The 20906-nt window shown below is 39.2% G+C and overlaps 1 protein-coding gene across 2 annotated transcripts in view; it reads left to right on the top strand.

The window, feature by feature from the left end:
- The first annotated feature begins 15698 nt into the window (after positions 1–15698).
- LOC148645355 (syntaxin-binding protein 4) overlaps positions 15699–20906 on the top strand; it is a 44159-nt gene continuing 38951 nt past the window's right edge. Inside the window, exon 1 of one of the 2 annotated variants that reach the window (XM_088612589.1) lies at positions 15699–16047. In XM_088612589.1, coding sequence (XP_088468715.1) covers positions 15983–16047 — 65 coding nt within the window. In that variant the 5' untranslated portion in view covers positions 15699–15982. The remainder of the gene's footprint in view (positions 16048–20906) is intronic. The other variant, XM_088612590.1, reaches the window with a different exon arrangement.

The following is a 20906-nucleotide window of genomic DNA, read 5'->3' on the forward strand; positions in this document are numbered from 1 at the left end:
CACCCCTCCCACCCCCATCTACACACCTGGGGCACCTCCCTGGCTCATTCCTCGCAGTACTGCTGGGCCTGGGCTGCCACTCCCTCAGCTCAGTACACTCTGCATATCTCCTCTCGCTCACCTTTATTAGGCTCTTACCCAACTGCTGAAACACTAACTGGGGAAGCAATAAAATAATTAAGGTTTAACAACATGCTGTATGAATTAATGTGTTTATTATGTTTTCTAATTCAGTGATATAAGGACACAAATCTCATTATCCTTTAATGCTAATTCCATGAATTCGGAGATGTAACATGTTTTTCTTGGTAGTAATAAGAGCAAAAATTAAAAGCGCTACCCCTCACTAGGCTGAGATAGAAAAAAATAATAATGCAGAAACAATTCAGTTCTGTTCTTATTAAAAATTCCTTTTCCTTGTCATATGTATGTGTGTTTTAGAAACACATCACCACTTCTTGCTCTGTACCTAAGCCTCTAACTCCTATTGAAAGCATTTTTCAAGGGCATCAGTGACAGAAACTGTATGAAATTTTGTACATTAATTATTCCAAAATCTTGCCGGTAATGAGATTAGGGGAATCCTGGTGCAGTACATTGAGAAATGATTTCCCCAGCACAGTTAGGATAAGCAGAAAAAAATTAATTACATCTCACAGAGAGAAGATAGATTTCTGAAATAAACAGGGGAGGGGGGAGAAAGTGAGAAGGTGTTTCATCTTTTAATCCATCTGTTAACACTTGGCTAACTCAAGTGACTTCACGGACTGTAGAACACACAATAACTGCTGCTGCCAGATTGGTTTGAGGGCTGAGAAAGTATATTGGAAGTTCCCAAATAAGTATTTGAAAGGACTTGGACTAAATGAAAACTTGCTCCACCCACCAACCGTAAGTTGCCTCATGACATTTACATTGACTAAAATCAAGGAGCCTCAAGCAGGCAAAAACGTTCTTATGAAGTATTGTTTCTGGCGGGTCGATGAACGTTTTGATTTAGACTGGAGTTACGTTTAGGCCTTGGAGTTAAGCTGTTTGCTCACCTGTGTAGTGTATGTAGTTGGATCATGGGCTCAGGCAACAAACTTCAGCACAACTCCTACACCCACACATCAGGAATAAAATGTGTGCCAAAACCTCTACACTTATGTGCCCTTCTATCCTGTTACCTGGGGTATTTGAATACTTTGAACAACACCAAGAAGTAACACAAGTTGCTATGATAACAAAATATCCTGTTCTGGAATATTAGAAACTACCTGCCTTATCATGGTACAAAATAGGTACATACAGTACAATTAGGTTTAACAGCAGAGAAAAGGATATTAAATCTTCTAGTACAGTAATTTACTGTAGTAAAAGTTGTTTTTGTACTTGCATGACAATAGGAAAAGCACAACATACTGTTTTCTGTTCAGTCATACTGCTCGGTGCAACTTACACTGCTCAACAATATCTTTAATCTAGACTTTCTCATTAATTGATGTTGTAAATGCAATACACGTTTCAACCAGGAAATAAGTATTGCCTGGTATTCCTGGGAGAAACACCACTGATACAAAGAATTCTTGGCTAACTAACCATGGGCCTTAGTTCATGACTCTTTGTAAGTTGACTTATTTTGGCTTTTGTTTGGGGTACATGCAGACGGACTGCAGTTCAAATTTCTGGAGAGACTTAATCACATAAGAAATTCAGCAATGATTTGAAGAAGCTTTCATGCCTCTAGAGCAGTCTTGAGGTTGTTTGTGAAAATCATGTGTTTATGGCAGTGGACCTAATGTGGAAAAATATTGTGCAATAGTTTAACTCTCTCCTAGTAATTCATTGGAATTCTTATACAGCGAACTTGCAATATCAAATTGCTGCAACCAGTGTTGAGCCGGTGCCTAGGAATCCACAGTGTTAGTGTGTGGATGTGTATGACAAGGTTTTAGTCCTTTTGCCAATCATTCTGTTTGCCTGAATACCAGAAGGTAAAATATAAGGGTGGAGTTTCTTGCTATTTGTTGGTATATTGTTTGGAACAAGTCGACTTATGTGATGATTAAGTTATCAAGCAGTGTCATTAATTTTGCAAGTTTTTTTTTGTTTTGCTAAAAATTAAAAATCTCTTTCTTGACTTCTGCTGGCATTGTTCTGTAGACCACACGTCAGCTGACAGGGAGGCACATTGCACAGCACTGGGACCCTGGGTCCAATTCCTGGGGTCTGTCTGCGTGGAGTTTGCATGTTCTCCCCATGTTTGAGTGGATTTTCTCTGCAACTTCCATTTTCTCCCAACAGTCCAAAGACATAATGTTAATTGGTTTCTGGAAAAACTGGCCCTAGTGTTCTGGGAAAATGGATTTTCTGCAAATGTAAATTAAAGCCATTCAGAGAAAATCGAAGCTATGTTGCACAGATGTGTCGAAAGAGCAGAATAGTAGAGCTAAGCTTAGTGTAGAGTCCTCTAACCTGCTATCAGTAAGTTGCTGCAAAGATTTGCCTAATGAATTTGAAAGACCAGTTCCATCTTGAATAGCAGACAGACTACTGTCTTATGGGTCGTGTCCATAGCACTGTAAGTGTTAGGTTTCAGACAGCTTGAAATAAAAAATCTGTCAAGAAGTAATAGCCAGAAACTAATTGTCCTAATCATAAAGTATGTTTACATTTAATTAAAAGCTGCGTTGGATCGGTAAGATTCACTTGAAAAACCATGAATGGAATGTCTTGACTTCATTTATAACTAGTAACGTGACATTTTTCTAAAATCTGATTAAAAATAATGGGGCAGAGACAAGGAATGAATGAGCATCATTTTTCACATTCCCCAGCTGTATGATAGACAGGTGGGGGAGTGGTATAGCAGTTTATATGTACTGCTACTACGTAGTTTAAATCTAGGTATCAGTATCTTCAAGGCTGAATTGCACTGCCTCTTCAACCTTAGAATGTTATTTTCCTTAATCACAGAATAAGAATTTTTATTAACTCTCACTTTCTCTGTTAACTCTATTTCTGCCACTGTTGGGAGATTAACAAACTCCCTGTTGGTTAATACAATCTTGTGCAAGCACAGAGGTACAGCAGTTGGCATTTCTGCCTCTGAGCAGTAATGGGCCCTGAATTCAATTCCTGTTGTGCTAACTGCATGGTGTTTGTATGTTCTCTCTGGGTTTGCCTGAATTTCCTCACACTCCAAAGACATACTAATAGGTTAATGTGCTTCTGGGAATATTGCCCCTGGTGCGAGTGTGTCGTGAAATGGACTGGCATCCCACCTGGGATATATCCTGCCTTGCGCCCGTTCCTAGCTGGAATATCTTCCAGATTCCCTGCAACCCTAGACTGGATAAAGCAGTCGCAAAATTGATGGAGGGACTGATTCCTCACTAATTCCTCAGAACAAAGAAAGCATTCATGCTTAAAGCATTGAGGAGAGTGGATTTATTTAATTTCCTGAAGGATGTATCCAACGAAAATTGATAAAAGAACGCCTTTTCAAGGTTTATATGTTGTAGGTACTGTATCATGAATAAAAAGTTGTGTTTTAATCCCTAGTAATCTGTTACACTGTCTGAGAGCTGACGGTGCGCCAGCTCTCACTGCTCGCTGCTTGAGAAGCCAGAGCTCCTGCTCAGATGAAGAATGGCTGCAATGCTGACAGCAGGGAGTGGCTGGGGTCACACCTGGAGCATGTACTGTACTACATTCACTTCTATGAGAGGAGAAAACTGCGACTTGGTCACATTCTTCAACTTTTAATTGGCAGCTAATGTACATCGCCAAGAAAGTAATTCATTAAAGGATAATAGTGTAAGATCCACTGTGGCTTAATAAAATTTGAAGCAATTTTGTTCTCTGTGAACATATACTGTATATGAGATAATACAATATTATAGTCCAAAAGCAGAGGAGACGGTTCAGCTCCTTTCGCCCAGTTAGATCTAAGGTTAGATCTGATCCATTACTTCTTTGAAGGAAGCCAAGGTACAGGTTGCAACAACATGGCTGAGTAGGCCGTTCTATACTTGTACTATACAACTGCCTCTTGGTGCCTCTTGGTCCAAAGAGAGAACAGCTGCGTCCTCTGGTTCGTGACTCACTGTTCATTTCGAGTTCACTAGGTTCTTCACCGCTGGTCATTCACCCCCTTCAAAGCTTTTGTTGCTGGAATTCCAATTCCAGTTGTTCCGTTTCGGGGTTGTGAGGCAGCCGGAGCCCATCCTGGCTGGCAGCGGGCGCAAGGCAGGACACACCCTGGATGGGACGCCTGTCCTTCACAGGGCTGACAGTGACGCAAACACGCACGCGCACACACCAGGGCCGGTCTTTCAGCAGCCCTGTTAAGCTGCCAGTACATGGCTGGAGTCTGGGAAGGAACTGGAGCGCCCGGAGAAAACCCACGTGAACAACTTCACCCAGGAATTGCGCTGTGTGACAGCAATAACCACTGCACCACCATGCTGTCTACCCCCAGAACCGAAGAAATTAATTTACACAGTCCTCAGTAAACCTTTCCCAAACTGACACGTGTCTGTTGTCAGCATTACTGTACAGTAGGCCATTATGAAATTCAAAACATTGTCTTATTAAGCTTTTGTTTCTCATATTTACCTGTGGTGTATTTTTACTTTTTTTTTATTTCAGATATATTTCAATTTGATACAGTTATTAACATGAGTTAATGTCTTTCCACAGGCCAGTAAACTGCTCCTAAATGGTGGAGCAACAAAAAGTTATAATTGACATTAGTCAAGTGGCACATGTAATTAATTTAGCTAATGGTACAGTTAATTCATGGTAGCTAGTGAGAACACAATGAACATGTAACGACAATAAATGATATAGATTCCCTTGACTAAATTGCCACTTCCAAATTGGAGGAAAAGAGCACAAATAGAAAATTAACTGGGGGTTCCATGTATAAAAATAATAACAATAGAAAGTGAATTTCAAATTGCATTAAAAGCTATAATCTATTAAGTTAATATATACTGTACATGTTCATTAAGCTCCAGCATGAGTTAAGTTCATTAAGCCAATACTTTTGTACCCATTGTTTTTCACTGTGGTGCAATGTGTTTGACACATGACTTGTTTTTTCTTCATGGGGTGGAGTAAGGGTTCCATATCATCACTACTACTGAGAAACAGTCCATTTACGTTAAATATATTGATTTGCTCTACAGATTTCTGAAAACAAGACCGAGTAGATAACCAAAACCTTCTTCAATCCATCTTTGTTTTCTTCCAACACAGTGCACCTGATCATTAGGTGAAAATACTGTGAAGGGAAGCAGGTGTTCTTGACTATTTTGACCTTGTTTCGTTTTTTATTAGGGTTGTAGACAATGGTGTGGAAAATGGGAGTGCCCATGCTTTTGCTAAACATACTTGGCATACTTGTTTTTTGCCACAGTATACAGCTAACGTGCATTACGGGACCCAATGTGACAAGCCTCAGGCACCTTTTCAAGACCTTCCTGTGCCTAGCAGGTGAGCAGTGCTCCACAAACATCCCAGATATTTACACATGAAACTATGCTGTGCACTAAATTCCACTATAGTCCATTAAATGGAGAGCAGAACTTTCCAGCCCAGAAAAATTCTAATATGAATTAATTTTTTTTTACAATTTTCACAGCTTTGATTAACTACATTCTGTCCCATAGTTATCCTTGAGGACTTGATCATGCACTAATTAAGGTTGTTCTCAGGCTGTTTAATGTTTTTCTTGTTGTGTCCCACTAGCATTATTCAAAACACTGCGTTATACAGTAATTTATGAAATCATAGCTTATAATGTGAACAAAGTTATTCTTTTTTAAAACTAAAAATCATTCCATTGGATTTGGATGGCCTTAATGCTGATTCTAAGCTGCATCTTGCTTCTGGCTGTAGCATAAAACGTTTTTTTTGCGCTACTAACAGTAGGGAAAGCATGGCTGTTCTCAAACTAAGATTGCAGGTAGTTAGAAAAGAGGGTTAAGAAAACTGCCTTTGAAATTGCCCTTGAAACACTGCAAACCTGTCACATAACAGCACTGTGAGATTAAAAAAAAGACACATGTACTTTCACATCGCAGTGTATGATGTCACCTACGGAGGACTTTTTGTTGTTTGTAGATATCGCCTTCTGATTATCACGTTCCATGCAGGAATATGTAATATTACCCAAAAACTAATATAATGACCAATTTTGGCTTTGACTCCTAAACCTATACATGATGTAATTTTTTTTTAACATTTTAAAATGGGAATCTGTATTTTAAGACTTGATGTCAGGTGAGAGGTGAGCTCTTCTTGCTTCTCTGCAGTTTGCACAGTGATGCAGCTCCCCAAATCGACCTGTTTGTTTCCCAACGTTATGTAGAAGTATGCGCACATATCAGATAATGGTATATTTTGATTTTTATATTAAATACGTGAAAATGCACTTTACTAAATTCACCAGGCACAGGTGTACGATACACCATGGTGACTCCAACTCAAACTCGATTAATGCTTAACAAGAAACAGGTTTTGAGTGTGACTTGCCATTCGATGGTAGTAAAGAAAGTAATCTGGTGATCCAGGAATCTATTACTCACAGCGCCTGTGAGCTCAGGGACAAAATGTGACATGAAGCCAATGTGACAGAAAATGGCAGTTTTCAGAAATTTGGAGAGAATAACTTAAATAAAAAAAACAAACATACATGGCTTGCAGTCAGAACTGTTACACTTCCGAATGAAGAAACGTATATTGCAGCAGGCTGTAATGATAGGGGGACATGTGCTCATTATAAAAATGCCACATTGCTGGAGCCCAGTAATTTGCTGTCTGGGAGGCAGCCCCGCAGAGTCGAGGAAGATTGTTAGCGGACAGGAAGAGGGGTGGGGGTGGGATCCCCTCATCCTTTCATGTCACAGGATGCTGAAACCAAGGCCCAGACAGTGATTTCTAGAACAGAGGCAGGTGAAACCTTTGTTACTGTGTCTGGAAACACCAGTTGAAATTAGATGTCCAAATAAGACCTTTTTGTGATGTTATTGTATTTGTAAAAGTACCTGTCAACAGTGTCAGATTAAGGTATGTGGGATGTATGGTTTAAACTTTTGTTTTCAAAATCCAGAATGATTATATTTCTGTTCATGGATGGAATATACGACAACGAATCTGAAATTAGTGAGCAATGAGCTACTGTGGGGATAAGTGTGAATTGTTCGATGCAGCTTCTGGGGATGTTCATTTTTAACAGGCTCTTCATTCCAAACGTTCCTGTTCCTTTCTTGTTTGGATAGAGAATGACAGTTGGACAGAGTCTGTGTGGAGCACACACGTTTGTCACAGGTCGGCTGTGTCAGACTTTACAGGCTTGGATATAGTCTGAGAGCATTCGTTTCCCTCCAGTACAACCTGCTTTACAACGTAAAACAAGACATGACAGAAGACAACATGTGCCAAAATAATCTCAAATGTCTGCCAAAGAAGGGTTTTGCAAGTTGGTATGTACAACATTGGATATAAAAAACTTGGAATGAAAATTATTTGTTCAGAATGTTGAAAGAACCGATTGCCAAGTTTATTATCTAGTTGTTGAGTATTTTTGAAGTAATCTCTGAATATTAACGTCTAAGTGTAATGATACAACAACACTAAAAACATTAACCAGTTCTACTGATTTTACCTGCAGTCAAGTCACTAGATGATTGACTTTAAATGAACACAGTAGGCAGACAAGATATTTTAAAATATGTAAATGAATGCCTTTTCATAGTGTGTTAATGGTATAGAAGGAAACATTAAATAGCAACATTTAAAAGGGCAAAAATACATTGAATTGTCAGTACAGGGGAGAAGGTATCTCTTTTCAGGATTTTTATGATTTTTTTCACATTATTTTCTCAATGCATGGCATTGAGATGGCAATGCATGAAGTGGGAGCACAAAATCAAACATTTGTGTGAAGTTTAAATGAATAGAAATGACATCTAAAGTCTGACATTGGATGCGAGTCGATTCTTTAAAGCAGTCCTATGTGGGAAAAACGTCTGGAGCTCATGTTCATGTTCTGGTTCCTATACTACACTCTCCGAGGCATGACTCGCTCGGGTGGCTGGGCTGCTCTTTCAGTAGAAGCAGCTGAAGACATGAACACCCCAGGTCCACGGGAAGAATCCGGCAGGACGTTCCCCCCCAGCAATACAGAGCAGCTTTGACAGTGAGGTCTACTTGCAAGGAATGCAGACAGGAGGACTGAGTGGGTTCCTCTATCTAGAATGTGGTTCCTCTATCACATGGAGACATAATGGAGACTTAACAGATTAATCACGCTGATTGGGCAAATCACCATCCCTAGAATCTCTCAGCCAACCCCACAACTTTTCATTCAGCCGAAGCTTCAAATGAGTTTCCTCCACTACCTTGATGCATCGTCTTCAAATTTTAATTTTCAAAACCTTTCAATATTTTCTTACTTGAGAGAACCCACGTAGCACCCTCTAAAGATAGCTATGGATCTCCTCTCCTTCAGCCTAGAGCAGGGAGCAGAGAGCCATACATACAGCTTTACTGGTTAGAATCAACCCCATGGTAGATGAAATTGGCAGATTTTCACCAGGCTGGATGGAAAGAGGCACAGCAATGTGAAAAAACAAAACAAGACAGAGAGGCCCCTTTGCCACATAAAAATGAATCTGCTGTTCTGTTGCAATCATGTAAAGATTTAACAGAATTTATTGATATTTCATCATCCAAGCCCTCTGTTATTACATCTCTGTAAGAAAAAGGAACTTCATCTGCTAAAACCATTTCAAAACAATGTCACTGTTCGAATGGACCAAAACTGTTACACTATCCTCAAAGATAATAAAATTATATGCATAATGGGGTTGCATCCACAATGAAAACCATATGTGACAAAAACATTTCTTTGAAATTGTGTATTATCTCTTTACCTGTTATTGGTAAATGGGGAAAAAGTGTAAAAACATTCTTAAAATGATAAAATTGGTGTCTATTTTTTTCTGCTCTGCTCTGCCTTGTGCACTATGAGTGACGCACCTGTTAGTGGGGCTGCTGTGAGACCTGTTCACCCGCCCCAGTGAACTATGGGAGAGGAATGCTTGAACCTGCTCCTCTTGATCTCTCCTGCCCACAGCCACACCCCCACGTCTGTCTCCCACTCAGCAGGCAGCGACCACAACAAGGATGATTCACTGAACACAGAGGCGAACCCCCTATAACTCCATGCCACGCATTCCAACACAGAAAGGAGGAGGTGGTTTCTACAAATTCATTCTCACCTCACTTTACAGAGTCCATGAAGGCAGTGACAAAAAATGCCAGAGTAGTTCTGTGACTACTTTTCACCGCTAAATAAACAAAATATCAAGTTTTCTAAAATAATTCAACCAAGTAACTATATGTTATTGTTATTGCTTGATAAGATCTCACTATTGAGTCACTCTTGAATGGGTATGCCCAAAAGGCAACTGTGCTCTTTTTATACAGACTGATTTTTTTTAGCACCTCTGTGAAGGTTTCGAGGACAATGGAATATGTCATCAGCCATATTTCACTCATTTTATAGTTAATGTCATGAAAAGCTGAGCAAGGCAACTGGATCTTCCATCGAAACTGCAGAGGGAAGGGCATCTCTGTGTGCCATGCCTGATTACACAACAGATAAACAATAGTGGATTAGGTTAGCAGGGAACGCCTGCAGTTCATGAACGTCTGAAAACTGAGCATTGTAGGAGATAAAAGCTATAAAAAGAAGACCTTCAGACTAGGCAGGGCTGCCTGAGAATACCAATTAATACAGAATTAATTCTTAGCTCCTTTTTCATCTTAGTATGTCTAAAAACAGGTTTCATGTAATACAGCAGCACTGGGAGCAAAAGAAAAGTTCTTCTCCATTATTTGGAGATGTCAGATTGTAATATCTATATATTTATATACATACTTCATCGCACCAATGGGGTTAACCAAAGGAGCGAATATTTTTTGGCACTAATGACTGGACATCTATTTCATTCTGAAGCATAGACTCAAGAGCTGTGTTTCCTCTCCGTATATTCCCTTGAAATGACATTCAGTTTAAGTTCATGTCATAGCATTTTCCCAGAGCAAGGTCCAGATAATTAGAATTGTAAGGGACCTTTTAGATTAAAATAAGAATGATGATTTTGAACTGGCTGCGAGTATTTGATAGAGATCGTAATCCTTCAAAAAATATTAGACATTACAAAAACGATAGCATCACTCTGTACATTTGTAACTAGTCGTATACTATGTGCCTTGGCCACAGTTGATCTCTCTAAGCTCATGACTTTGCAATGAAAAGACAGTAAGCATTTTTAATCCGCTGTAGTGCAACTGTCAGCTTTTCTGTCTATAAACTATATTTTGGTATGTTATTAATCTCAGTCACTTGGAGCACCATTTTGTAGCATTGGGGCTATTAATGTAATATAATTTCTAATCCTTCTGTAAATGTATGCCTGTGAAAGCATGGTATAAGCAAGACTTTTATTTCTTTGGATAGCTGTTAAAACATGTTTTCTAGTCATTAGCCTCCAGCCTTGACATTCATAGAACTGAAAAAACCTGTTTCCAATTTCCTGACTTTCCACGCTACAGCCTTTGAATATTCATAGGTCTCATGGCCACTTCGAGAGCGTCTTTGGTGTGTGTAATAAGCCACCATGACATTTCATACAGAATTGTGAAATGTTTAAAACGTGTTGGAAAGCGGATTTTTAGTCCTGGCACTGAAAAATAATAAGGAGAACACAAAATGGAAATGGTTAACTCTAGCTTTAGTGCTTTTATAAAACAAACTGATTTCTAAAAGCATGCCCTATAAAAATGCTTCTCTTACAGTACTACATTCTACTTAAGTTTGTATCTTCTAAACTTTGCTTTTCAGAGCTCTGTCATCTTCGGCGGATTATTAGATCATTGAAGGGTCACTGAGGGAAGGGAAGGGCTGGATTAGATTTGGAACTCCGAGCTCCTGCCCTAAGAGAAGAGAGCAAAGGTCTTGTGGAGGGCACCATCATCACAGGTGACAGGGCTCCATGACTGTTGATAAAGAAACCAGAGGCTGGAGGCTTTGATACTGCCCGCTGTATCCTTTTACCAGCAAGCAGATATGAAAGGATTAATAATCGATTTTCTAACATGATCCAGTGCCACTATTTCTGTCTCAGGAGGGGGGAGGGTAGGTGACATTACGTAGGTGAATCATATCTTCTTGCCAGAAGAGGGCACTGTAAAAATATTTCCTCCCTGACATATCCTTCAGTGCTTGGATAGTTAATGCACTAGGGTGTTACCCAGCCCACGCCATCAAGCTACAGTATAACACCTCAGGCCAAAACACTAATACCTGCATTTAGCATGTAGAAAGTTTTATGAAGCTAAGAGTTCATAAGCTTGTATATTTGTGTAGTTGGTGACCATCGATATTAGAAAATCCACTGAAGCTAAAATTAAAAGAACAGCATGGAGAAATAATTTTAGCATACATTTTTTTAGCATAAAATTGGTAATTGATTAGAAAATGATGCCCAGATAATAACCAGCAAAGGAATACAATTTTTACATTTAAATTAGACATCAGAAATTAAACATTAACATATTTAAGCATGCAACTGTGATTTTCACCTAAAACACTGGGTTTCTTGTTTTGGTGCTTATCATGAACGATTTTACCAAAAGCGTCTTTGACTGCTCTGCTGGCCAGCTGGGTACAGTGCTCACAGTGTGGGTGGAGTTACTGGAATGTGTGCTTCCTACTCAACCAGACAGAGCCAGTTCTACTTGGGAGAGATGTGCTTTTGAACACTCCCCAGTGTAGGATAATCCATCAGCATATCTTCATTTCCATGGCCTGCTTCAACAATGCAGGGTGTTTGTTCCTGCAGTTCCACTCTCACTGCACTCCACCAATTCCTCCTCACCCATGTCTGTCAGTCAAGAGGGTTTTTTATATACGGTTCAGATTACTCTCATGAAGAGATCACTCATCAAATAGGTTACTTTAGGAACTGCTGAGCAACTTACATTTAGTTTTATTTTCTAGGTCAGTTAAAAAATCGGAAAAATTTGGACGTACTCTTAAGCATCGTGTCTTATGATCTGGTAACTATAAGATCTATATGATAAGATCTATATGATCTTGATCGTGAGATTTGTAAGTACGTCTTCTGGATTCCAAACGCATCATGAATCATATATTCTACTGCGATATTTGGAATGCCAGAAGATGTGAAGTTTATTTGCAATAGTAAAATGAAGAACTTGGAGCCCCACAAAGTTCCACCAGAGGTCAGTATAACAAAAGAAAACACAAATAAAACAAGTGAATTTGCAATTTTCTCTTGAATTTTAAAACCAAGATAAAATAAACTATTTAAATATGTCAAGACAGAGATGGATCTTTTGGATTTAAAAGATTAACAGTCTATTGTTTTATGTCGGAAAGCAATAAAAGTAACAAAATATTTCAGTGTTCTTAATTCATTACCCAGTTTACACTTCAATAAGTAACACATCTGGAAGAAAGATGAGTGCATCTGATGTCTTTCTGCTATATACTGTATCACAATTTGAGAAATAAAAACCATGTTAGTTTGGTTGGATTGAAAGGATGTTTAAACTGGAAGTGGCAGCTATTTCTGATTTCACCTGAAACGCACTTTACAGATCCACCTGCTGCGTTTCTTTCTGCAGATCCAAAACTTCCAGCAGGACAGGTAGTTTTGATTGAGGAGGGAGGCAGCTCTAAATGAAAATACTTTAAGCTCCAAGGCACCCGCTTAGTAAAAGCACTCCTGTTGCCAAGCGAGACAAGGATAATCTGGCTGTCTCGAGCCTGCCCACCCCCGGCAGTCCTCTGCCAGAGTGCGCTCAGACAGGCCCACCTCGACCACAGGACCTGCGCTCCTCACTTGTCCTGTGTGAGCTGCTGCACAATCCATTGTCAATTACTTTTCAACAATAAGAATCAGAACATTTCTAAAGTTTCTTTTTAAAAACTAAACTGGATTATGTACACCAATTACTGTTCCAAAGCAGTGAATATCAGAAAAAGATCTTTTGTCCTATTTACGTTACTGCACTATATGAATCATTTGTTGGAAATGCAAATTAACCCTCTATTGTCACCCAGGGTGTGACTGTGCTGCCTACAATACATACAATACTTCTTGTTTCTTTTATATGAACACAGTAAAATGCTCATTTCCAGGAAGTACTCAAATTATTTGTGACTAGACTGAAGATTAGAAGGGTCAAGCCACAAGCTTTCCTGATGTTTAAGCAAGTTATTATGCTGAGCACCAGGCACAGGAGCTTAGCTGTACTGCATCAGATGGGCTGCCATTGGAGCAACATTAAGAATAGAAATGTTCTTTGCACATGACAGAGAAATTAAGATTTAGATTATTTAGATTTCCAATCTAAAATATGATTCTTCAACTAAGTGGTTGGAACCTGAGGTCCAGAGTTTCCTTTGTCTTCATACTGTACGTTGTCCAGCACATCTCCAAAAACAAATTAAGAGTTTTGCAAAAACTTTCAGTTCTCACATTGTGTTGCTTTTAAGCCTGCAGTCTTGCAGTTTGAAATAGAAACTAATATTTGCAACGCATTCAAGATAAAAATAAAGAAGTATGTAGGGTTGCAAGACGTCACAGATCAGTTCAGTGGAGTTTTGAAATGAGATTATTTAATGAATGGGCTTCTCTGGAGAGCACAACAAAAATGTGCTCTGAACACAAGCACTTCTTAGGGCTTTATACATCAGAACAACCTTCCGATAAAATTTGTGTTTAGGAGGAGGACAATTGGGCATATATTTCATCTCAAAATTAAAAGCAGATATATCCTGTATGGTTCTAAAATATTTGTAACACTAACACAAAATGTAGTTTATACTTTCCAGGTGCTGGAACTGTCACATTCCCTTTCTGCAAACATTCCACACATCAGGTGTGGGTTTTTTCTTTCCAGCATGCATAGAGCTTAACCTTTCACATACAGAGATCAAGCTCTACAACCAAATAAGTCATTTAAAAGAAAAATGGAAAAGTCTTGATTTTATAAGTATTCAAACCTTCTGCTGTAGCAAACCTACATTAATATAGGTACACAAAATTACCTTAAAGAGCCAAACAGTCGACTCTAAACCCCGACTATCTCCCTGTGCATGGTGAAGTGGATCATTAAGTGAAAGGCACCCACACACTGCCTAGACAATGTAGACAATGTAGAGGGTACATTACGAAATGGGCCATAACAAATAGTAACAGCAACACTGTCCCTCCTTCCTTCTCCTTTGCCTTTCCTCTATTTCCTTCTGCTCCAGGTCCAGTTCCAGCCTGCTCAGCAGCCCCAGGCATAAATAGGTCTCCTCACTGTGGTGATGGACAGGTATCTAGAAAAACAGTGTCACTCAATCTGTGATGGTTCTGGTCAGCTGTGTTGTATGTGCTACAAGGCCAGAGGTTCCTCTACAAGGAGAGGGAAGCAGGCACAGAAGAAAAAACAACACACCCACTACTGACCAAAACATTGGCCATTATAAGAATATGAATAACTCAAGTAACTCCTTCCAATGTTCCAGTGTTGTTCTGTCACCGCCTGACAGACAGGACAACATTGGAACTTTCAATGTTTTTACATCTGGTTTTAACCAACATAGTACAGTATGTCACTCAACCAACACCATCCCTGCTGTCAATCGTGTTATAGTTCTGCAGAGACCGAGAAGGCGGTCAATACTGATGGGAACATTCTGGTCTCCCTGCTTCAGACCTATCAAGCTGGGGCGAGAGCACACCTTTCAAGAGGACAATGATCCACAGAGCGAGGTCAAAGCAAGCACTGGAGTGGCATAGGAAATAAGGAAGAAAATGTCATTGAGCAGCTGAGACAGAGTCCTGATTTGAATCCTATTGATCTATGGATCCTAAAGTCATCATGAGAGAGTGGGAGACTTGAAAAGTGCAGTCAATGACTGGCCTCCGAGAAACCTGAGAGCATTCGAGCAAACCTACCAATAAGAATGGGCAAATACTGTATGTGCGAATTTGCTACTTATCCCAAAAGACTTGTGACTGTCCACAGGTCTGAATACAGTCCATACAGTTTGCAATCGACATATTTTAGATTTTTCTCTTTAGTTTTTGCTGACTTACTGCACTTACTGTAACTTATCTTTAATTTTTTTTTTCATTTTGAGCATTTAGGCGGGTAAAACAATGTTTAAATTTAAAAAGTGTACAGCGAAAGAGTGGAAAGGAGGGTCTGAATACTTTTGTAAGGCACTGCATAACACTTCATCCCAAACAACAGGGAGTTATGTACAACCTACAGTATAATGTCCTCAAACAAATAAACTGCAAAACAAGACATTGTTTCTTTTATATTGTTTTGCAAGAGAAAGAAATTAAGCCTTGGTAGCAGGGTGATTTATAATACAAAAGGTTACAGTTACCTAACTGAATATACCAGCCATTTCACTTGAGTCTGTCTACAGAGTGGCGTGAACTTCTGTGTGGTTTATGAATGGAAATTATGTATCTTGTGACATCCGCTTCTTCAGCAGTCCAGGCAGCAAAGCACTCACCCCATTTCAACCTTTGAAAAATCAAAACTGACACCTATTGTAGGAGGTAAAAGCAATGCGGGCGCTGCTGGAGCAAGGCTCTTCTTTTATTGAACAGACGGTCAGGACAGCGCAGAATCACGTGTCTGACAGATTAGAAACAGGGGTAGCTGAGTCTCATTCCCGGCCTGAAATCTCCACATCATTAACTTGATGTTGAATGAGTGCTGACAGTTACTTACTCAGCTGAACATGGAATGTACCTAAGACGCCAGAAGAAAATGAAGTAATGCAGTTTTTCAGCGGTTTGTTATTTTAAAAAAACAAATAACTTTGAAACGGAGGCGGCGACTGCTAAGTATATTGAAACCTCTCGTATTTTCTCCGGGTGCAATGTCCTATTTGAAATCTCCAGGCAGGGAGCTTGAGCGTTTTGATGGACTGTCTCTCATCTACTGGTAAGACCCACGAGAATGTACAGTAGGTTTATATTGTATAACATTCTAGAGCACAAGACCAAAGCTGGTGAACTTGCATCTTGTTTATACAGTACGTACAGTAGGCACAAATTATCTGCGTAAGAGGATATTTTAATGGAAAGTGTACGAGTCTACTTAGATTTTTCTTGACCCATTTCTGTAGACTGTTTTCGAGTACCAGGTTACTGTAGCAACGCTAATTGTGGTAAATGTTTCATGCGTCTGTTTTCAGGATTTAATTTATAGTTACAAGAAAATATTCGAAACCTTTTAAATATTTAAATATAAACATTGGAGTTTACTGTCATTAAAGAACGTTTTTTTAGAAACACACAACAAAAAGCTTTTATCCTTCTAATATTATACGTATGATATTTACATTTTCATAAATATGTTACTTTATATGTAAATATGTTAAGTCTGTAAAACAGTTAGGAAGTTTACTACAATATTTTAACTTTTAACTAAGCCCCTAGTTAAACTTGTCTGTAGACACCACGGTTTCTTCAGATGGTTTTCTGGCACAGATAGGATCATTTCTTTCGTTCAACATTCAATTTAATATTTTATTTCTCATTTTTGTTACTTCAGCAATATGACTTTGACCGATCCAATGTCATTGAAGTGAAATTCATACACTTTGAAAAGATAATATTGTAGTTCTAGAAAGTTCATAACCGTGCCCATGATTAAAATGGGGCATCGAGGCATGGATGTCTAAGTTACGTTCTCATTACTTCCAGTGAAAATCCGAGTCAATATTAATAAAAATAAGATGTACCACACCCAAACAATATTCGATAGGTAATACAAAAATTATGCTGCAGCTGTAATTTTGTTTTAATTGATGCAATAAATAACAATCATAAACATACGAGAAAGAACGAGAACTATACAAAATGTGTTTTTTGTGTTCAATAAAAGTGCTGTGCAAAAGTATTCACCACCTTCCCATGGCGTTTTGTGGAATTACAAATGATGTGTACACATTTTTTTTAAGTGAATATTTTTAAGCAAAACTTTTATGTTCAAACAGAACACTTATAATTGAAAGAAGGTAAATGTCAACAAAAAACTGCTAAGAAAAATCCCAACCTAATTGTATAAGTATTCTCTTCCTTTGATGTGGCAAACCTAGAATTCTGCTGGGCCACAAAATCACTTTGGCAAGTAGTTTGGGTGGCCTCTGTCTGTGTGCCATAATAACGAATTGCATTTTTTTCAGAATAGTTACTAATATGCCTGTAAGGTAGTGAATTTCAAACAAATATTCAACTATGAAGATAGTAGCTTTCGAAAAAACTGAGATATTGAGTTGTAAGAAGGCACAGTTCAGGAGAAAAAAACAATTTTGTCTCATCTGATTACAAAGCTTTTGTTTGCAGTATCAGGTTAATGCTTTGTTGGCTTTTTTTTAGTATTTTTTTTCCTGCTTACCACTTGGTCACACAGGACAACTTTGTGGACTGACTGGGATATTGCTGACTCATGGACATTTTCTCCCATTTCATCCATTGCACTTTGTAGCTCTTTCAAAGTCACGGTTGGCTTCACGGTGTCGTCTCTAACCAGTTTACTTCTTTCCCTGCTGCACAGTTCAAGTGGCATCTTGGCAGATCTGGTTCAAAGGGATATTCAGTGTCTTTTAACTTCTTATACCCCTTATCCTGATCTGTGCCTGTCCTGTATGCTGTTTGTTTAAACAGAAGTGTGAGAGAAGGTCAGATCCTAATCCCACACCTTCGATTCTCTACACAAGTACATTCTCTGGCTGCACACTGCGCTGTGTGCATCTTTTCTAGCACTTGGGACTTTGCTTTATCAAAGTTTTTTTGTTTCCTTCTCCTACAATCCAGAACTGGAGTTGTTTTCTCACTTCTTCAACCTTGGTCCTCGACTGAAAATAAGCGCCACCACCGAGCTGTCTGCGCTGTGCTCTCAGTTCATCTGAGGTCATCAAGCCTTCCAGACATTGGCCAGTTTGTCTCCCCTTTTCCCTTCCCTTTTCTCCCTTCCTAATCCTGCTCGCTTCACTCTTCATCCTTTCCACCTTTTTTTCCTCTCTGTTTTCAGCCGTGCATCCAACCCATCACATGCATGCCCCCAGCCTAGGTCTGTTGTTTCATCTCTTGCCGATCCTTCTGTTCACTGTGCCTGCAGTAGCAGGATCCCTGGTCCATGACTCCCACTCTGCCCACTCATGGCCTCATTCTCCACCAGTCCTGGGCCTCCTTGTTCACAGCCCATGCCGTCCCAAGCACCTGTAGGCCAGGCTGCTACAGTGATGGGTCTCCCCCTCTCTTGTGTCCAACTGGTGCGGTGTCTGTCCTCGACTTTTCGCTTACCAGTGCTCCCACCTGCATACATACAGTAGCTGGTGTTTCTTCTTCTTTTGGGAAAATGTCCTCATCCTTTCCATCTAGCTAAGTTCAGCAAGTAGTTGCTCTCTTTCTACTTCTGCATCAGGCAACTCTTTCGGGTCACTATGCATCTTCATGTGCACATCACAGAGCTCAAGTTGCAGGTTCTGCTAGTGCTACCACCCGTAGAGTAGGAATGTGTTTTAAGTAGGAATTTACTTAAATATCATATCTGTTTATGTACATACTGTAGCAGTGTCCATGAATTCCACATTAAATATTCAATAAATCTTTTGTTATCTAAAAATATATCTACAACCCACATATTGGATCCCATTACTTTAACTGGTATGGGGGTGAACACAAGAGGTGAACCCTCTTTTCCATCAAACAGGTGCCTTTACCATTATCTCCATTTATCTCAGAGTAAATATAAATGTTTTTAGAAAGGGTGGGTTCTAAGATTCATTGGGACCATGCATGAAATCATTGAAAATACATGTGGTTAAATTGTCCATTTCTATTTTGAAAACATCTGGGGAAGTTGTATACAAGTGAAGAAAATGTGATTTGGAGGCTAAATGATACACCTATGTAATAAATAATACATAATAAATCAAAGTTCTTCATAAATAGCTCTTAGAAATTATGAGCTTTATATAAAAATACATGTGCTGATTTGAATGTCTGTTTTTTATTATTGTGTGTTTTCTCAAATGGGATCATTTGAGCATAGCAGATTTTAACATTCAGAATTATTATTGTTTGTTAATTCTATCTTAATTCTATCTTTTCATCACAATTTATCACAAGACACTTACCTTATCCGAGGGGACCATCTTCATCTACCAGTGAAGTACAGCATTCACTGACCACTCTGCACAAGCAGCTCCACTGCATAGCATAATACTCTATCTATTGAATTAAAGGGGAAGTTTGGGGAGGTCAGACTGTGGAAATCTACATGGAATTTAGCCAGGGCACCAGGATTAGCACACTTGCTGTTATAAAGAATGCAATGAGATTTTTGCTGAGTAATTAATCTGTACTCTGGATTAATTCTTCATCAGAAGAACGGTGTGGTAGGCCAGTTTGGAAGGACGTCAGTAATAATGGGTCTGTAAAGCCCTCTAGCTCTTGTAAATAGTTTAACTGGGGTTTATTGGATCACTGGGGTTTAATTGTCACATAATTAGTGATTTATTTGGGTACAAAGGGTTGTTTGTCTGTGTTGGGATTTAGAAAGCAGCAGTAGTAGAAGAAAAAGAAATGAGGTCATCTTTTGAGCCTTCAGTATGTATTAGAGACCTACTGAGTTAGTACTCTGTAATCAAGCCCTGGACACCTTATAGAAAATCATAAGTTTTTATGGGCTCAGGACCCATAAGCCACCCCAATAATATGGGGTCACAGACAGCACTTTCTCTGCACCGGTGTTCTGTAACCACAGAGACATTCTAGTGTTAAAAACATCACTTGCAGAGGTCACCCATGCCAGTACAAACCAGTTCCAGTCTTGCAGGGTCTCAAAGATCTGAGAAGATCGACGAACAGCACTTTTGAATACTTTTATTCATGTTTGTAGAATAAACACGCGACAGCATTTTTTTTTTTGAGGAGCAAAGTTAAATGCAATTGCAAAATGCAGAATGAATCAAAACAAAGTACTTTTGAAAGCAGTTTTTATTGCTTTCATAGATAATGTAGGGTGTGTAGGAGGATGCCATAGTCATGCAGATGTCAGTAAAAATGGAGCCAGAAAGCTTTATTGCACTTGCAATTCTCCATGCTCATTAAAAATATCTGCTTGACTGTGAATCCCTTTGTTACTCCAATATGAAAAGGAGAAAAAAAATCGTTTATTGCTTAAGAGTTTATGACAAAGGAAAATAGGAGAGTGAGCATGCCATGTCTTTGATGAAACCTTGAATCTTTCTACTCAATACCAAAATGTATTTGTGAGGTTGACTGTTTAAACCTCCACATTCCTCTTGTGTTGACTTTGACGTTATATTGGGCGTAGACATGAATGGAGTCATGAGTGATATACTTGACAGATTGAATCTGAGAAATCAATGCCCGTCTGTACACGTGGACAGCACTCAGTTTTTGTGTGATCAAACGGACAGCATTTTTTTATATTATACACAGGTGGAATCTTGTCCCAATGCCCAACTAATCATTTACACATGGTTTTTGTGCACTTTATCACACAAAGATATTGACTGCTGACTGATTTTATCAAATAAAAAGTGAGACAGATCAGTCAGTCTAGCCAGGAAGAGAGTTAAGCGATGAGCAGCAGCTCCAGGCCAGGATACCCAGTTCTCGGGTGGAAGTGAAACACCAGAGGGCACGGGTGGGGAATCTGCAGGGCCAGAGATTATAACTGTGGAGAAGATTTTCTCTACAGATGCCCTCCTGGAGCATAGCCAGAGGAAGGAGACGGGAAAACGGAAGGGGAGGTTTCAGTTGAGA

The sequence above is a fragment of the Lepisosteus platostomus genome, chromosome 19 (genome assembly GCF_059453375.1).
Source record: "Lepisosteus platostomus isolate fLepPlt1 chromosome 19, fLepPlt1.hap1, whole genome shotgun sequence".
NCBI classification, from domain to species: domain Eukaryota; kingdom Metazoa; phylum Chordata; class Actinopteri; order Semionotiformes; family Lepisosteidae; genus Lepisosteus; species Lepisosteus platostomus.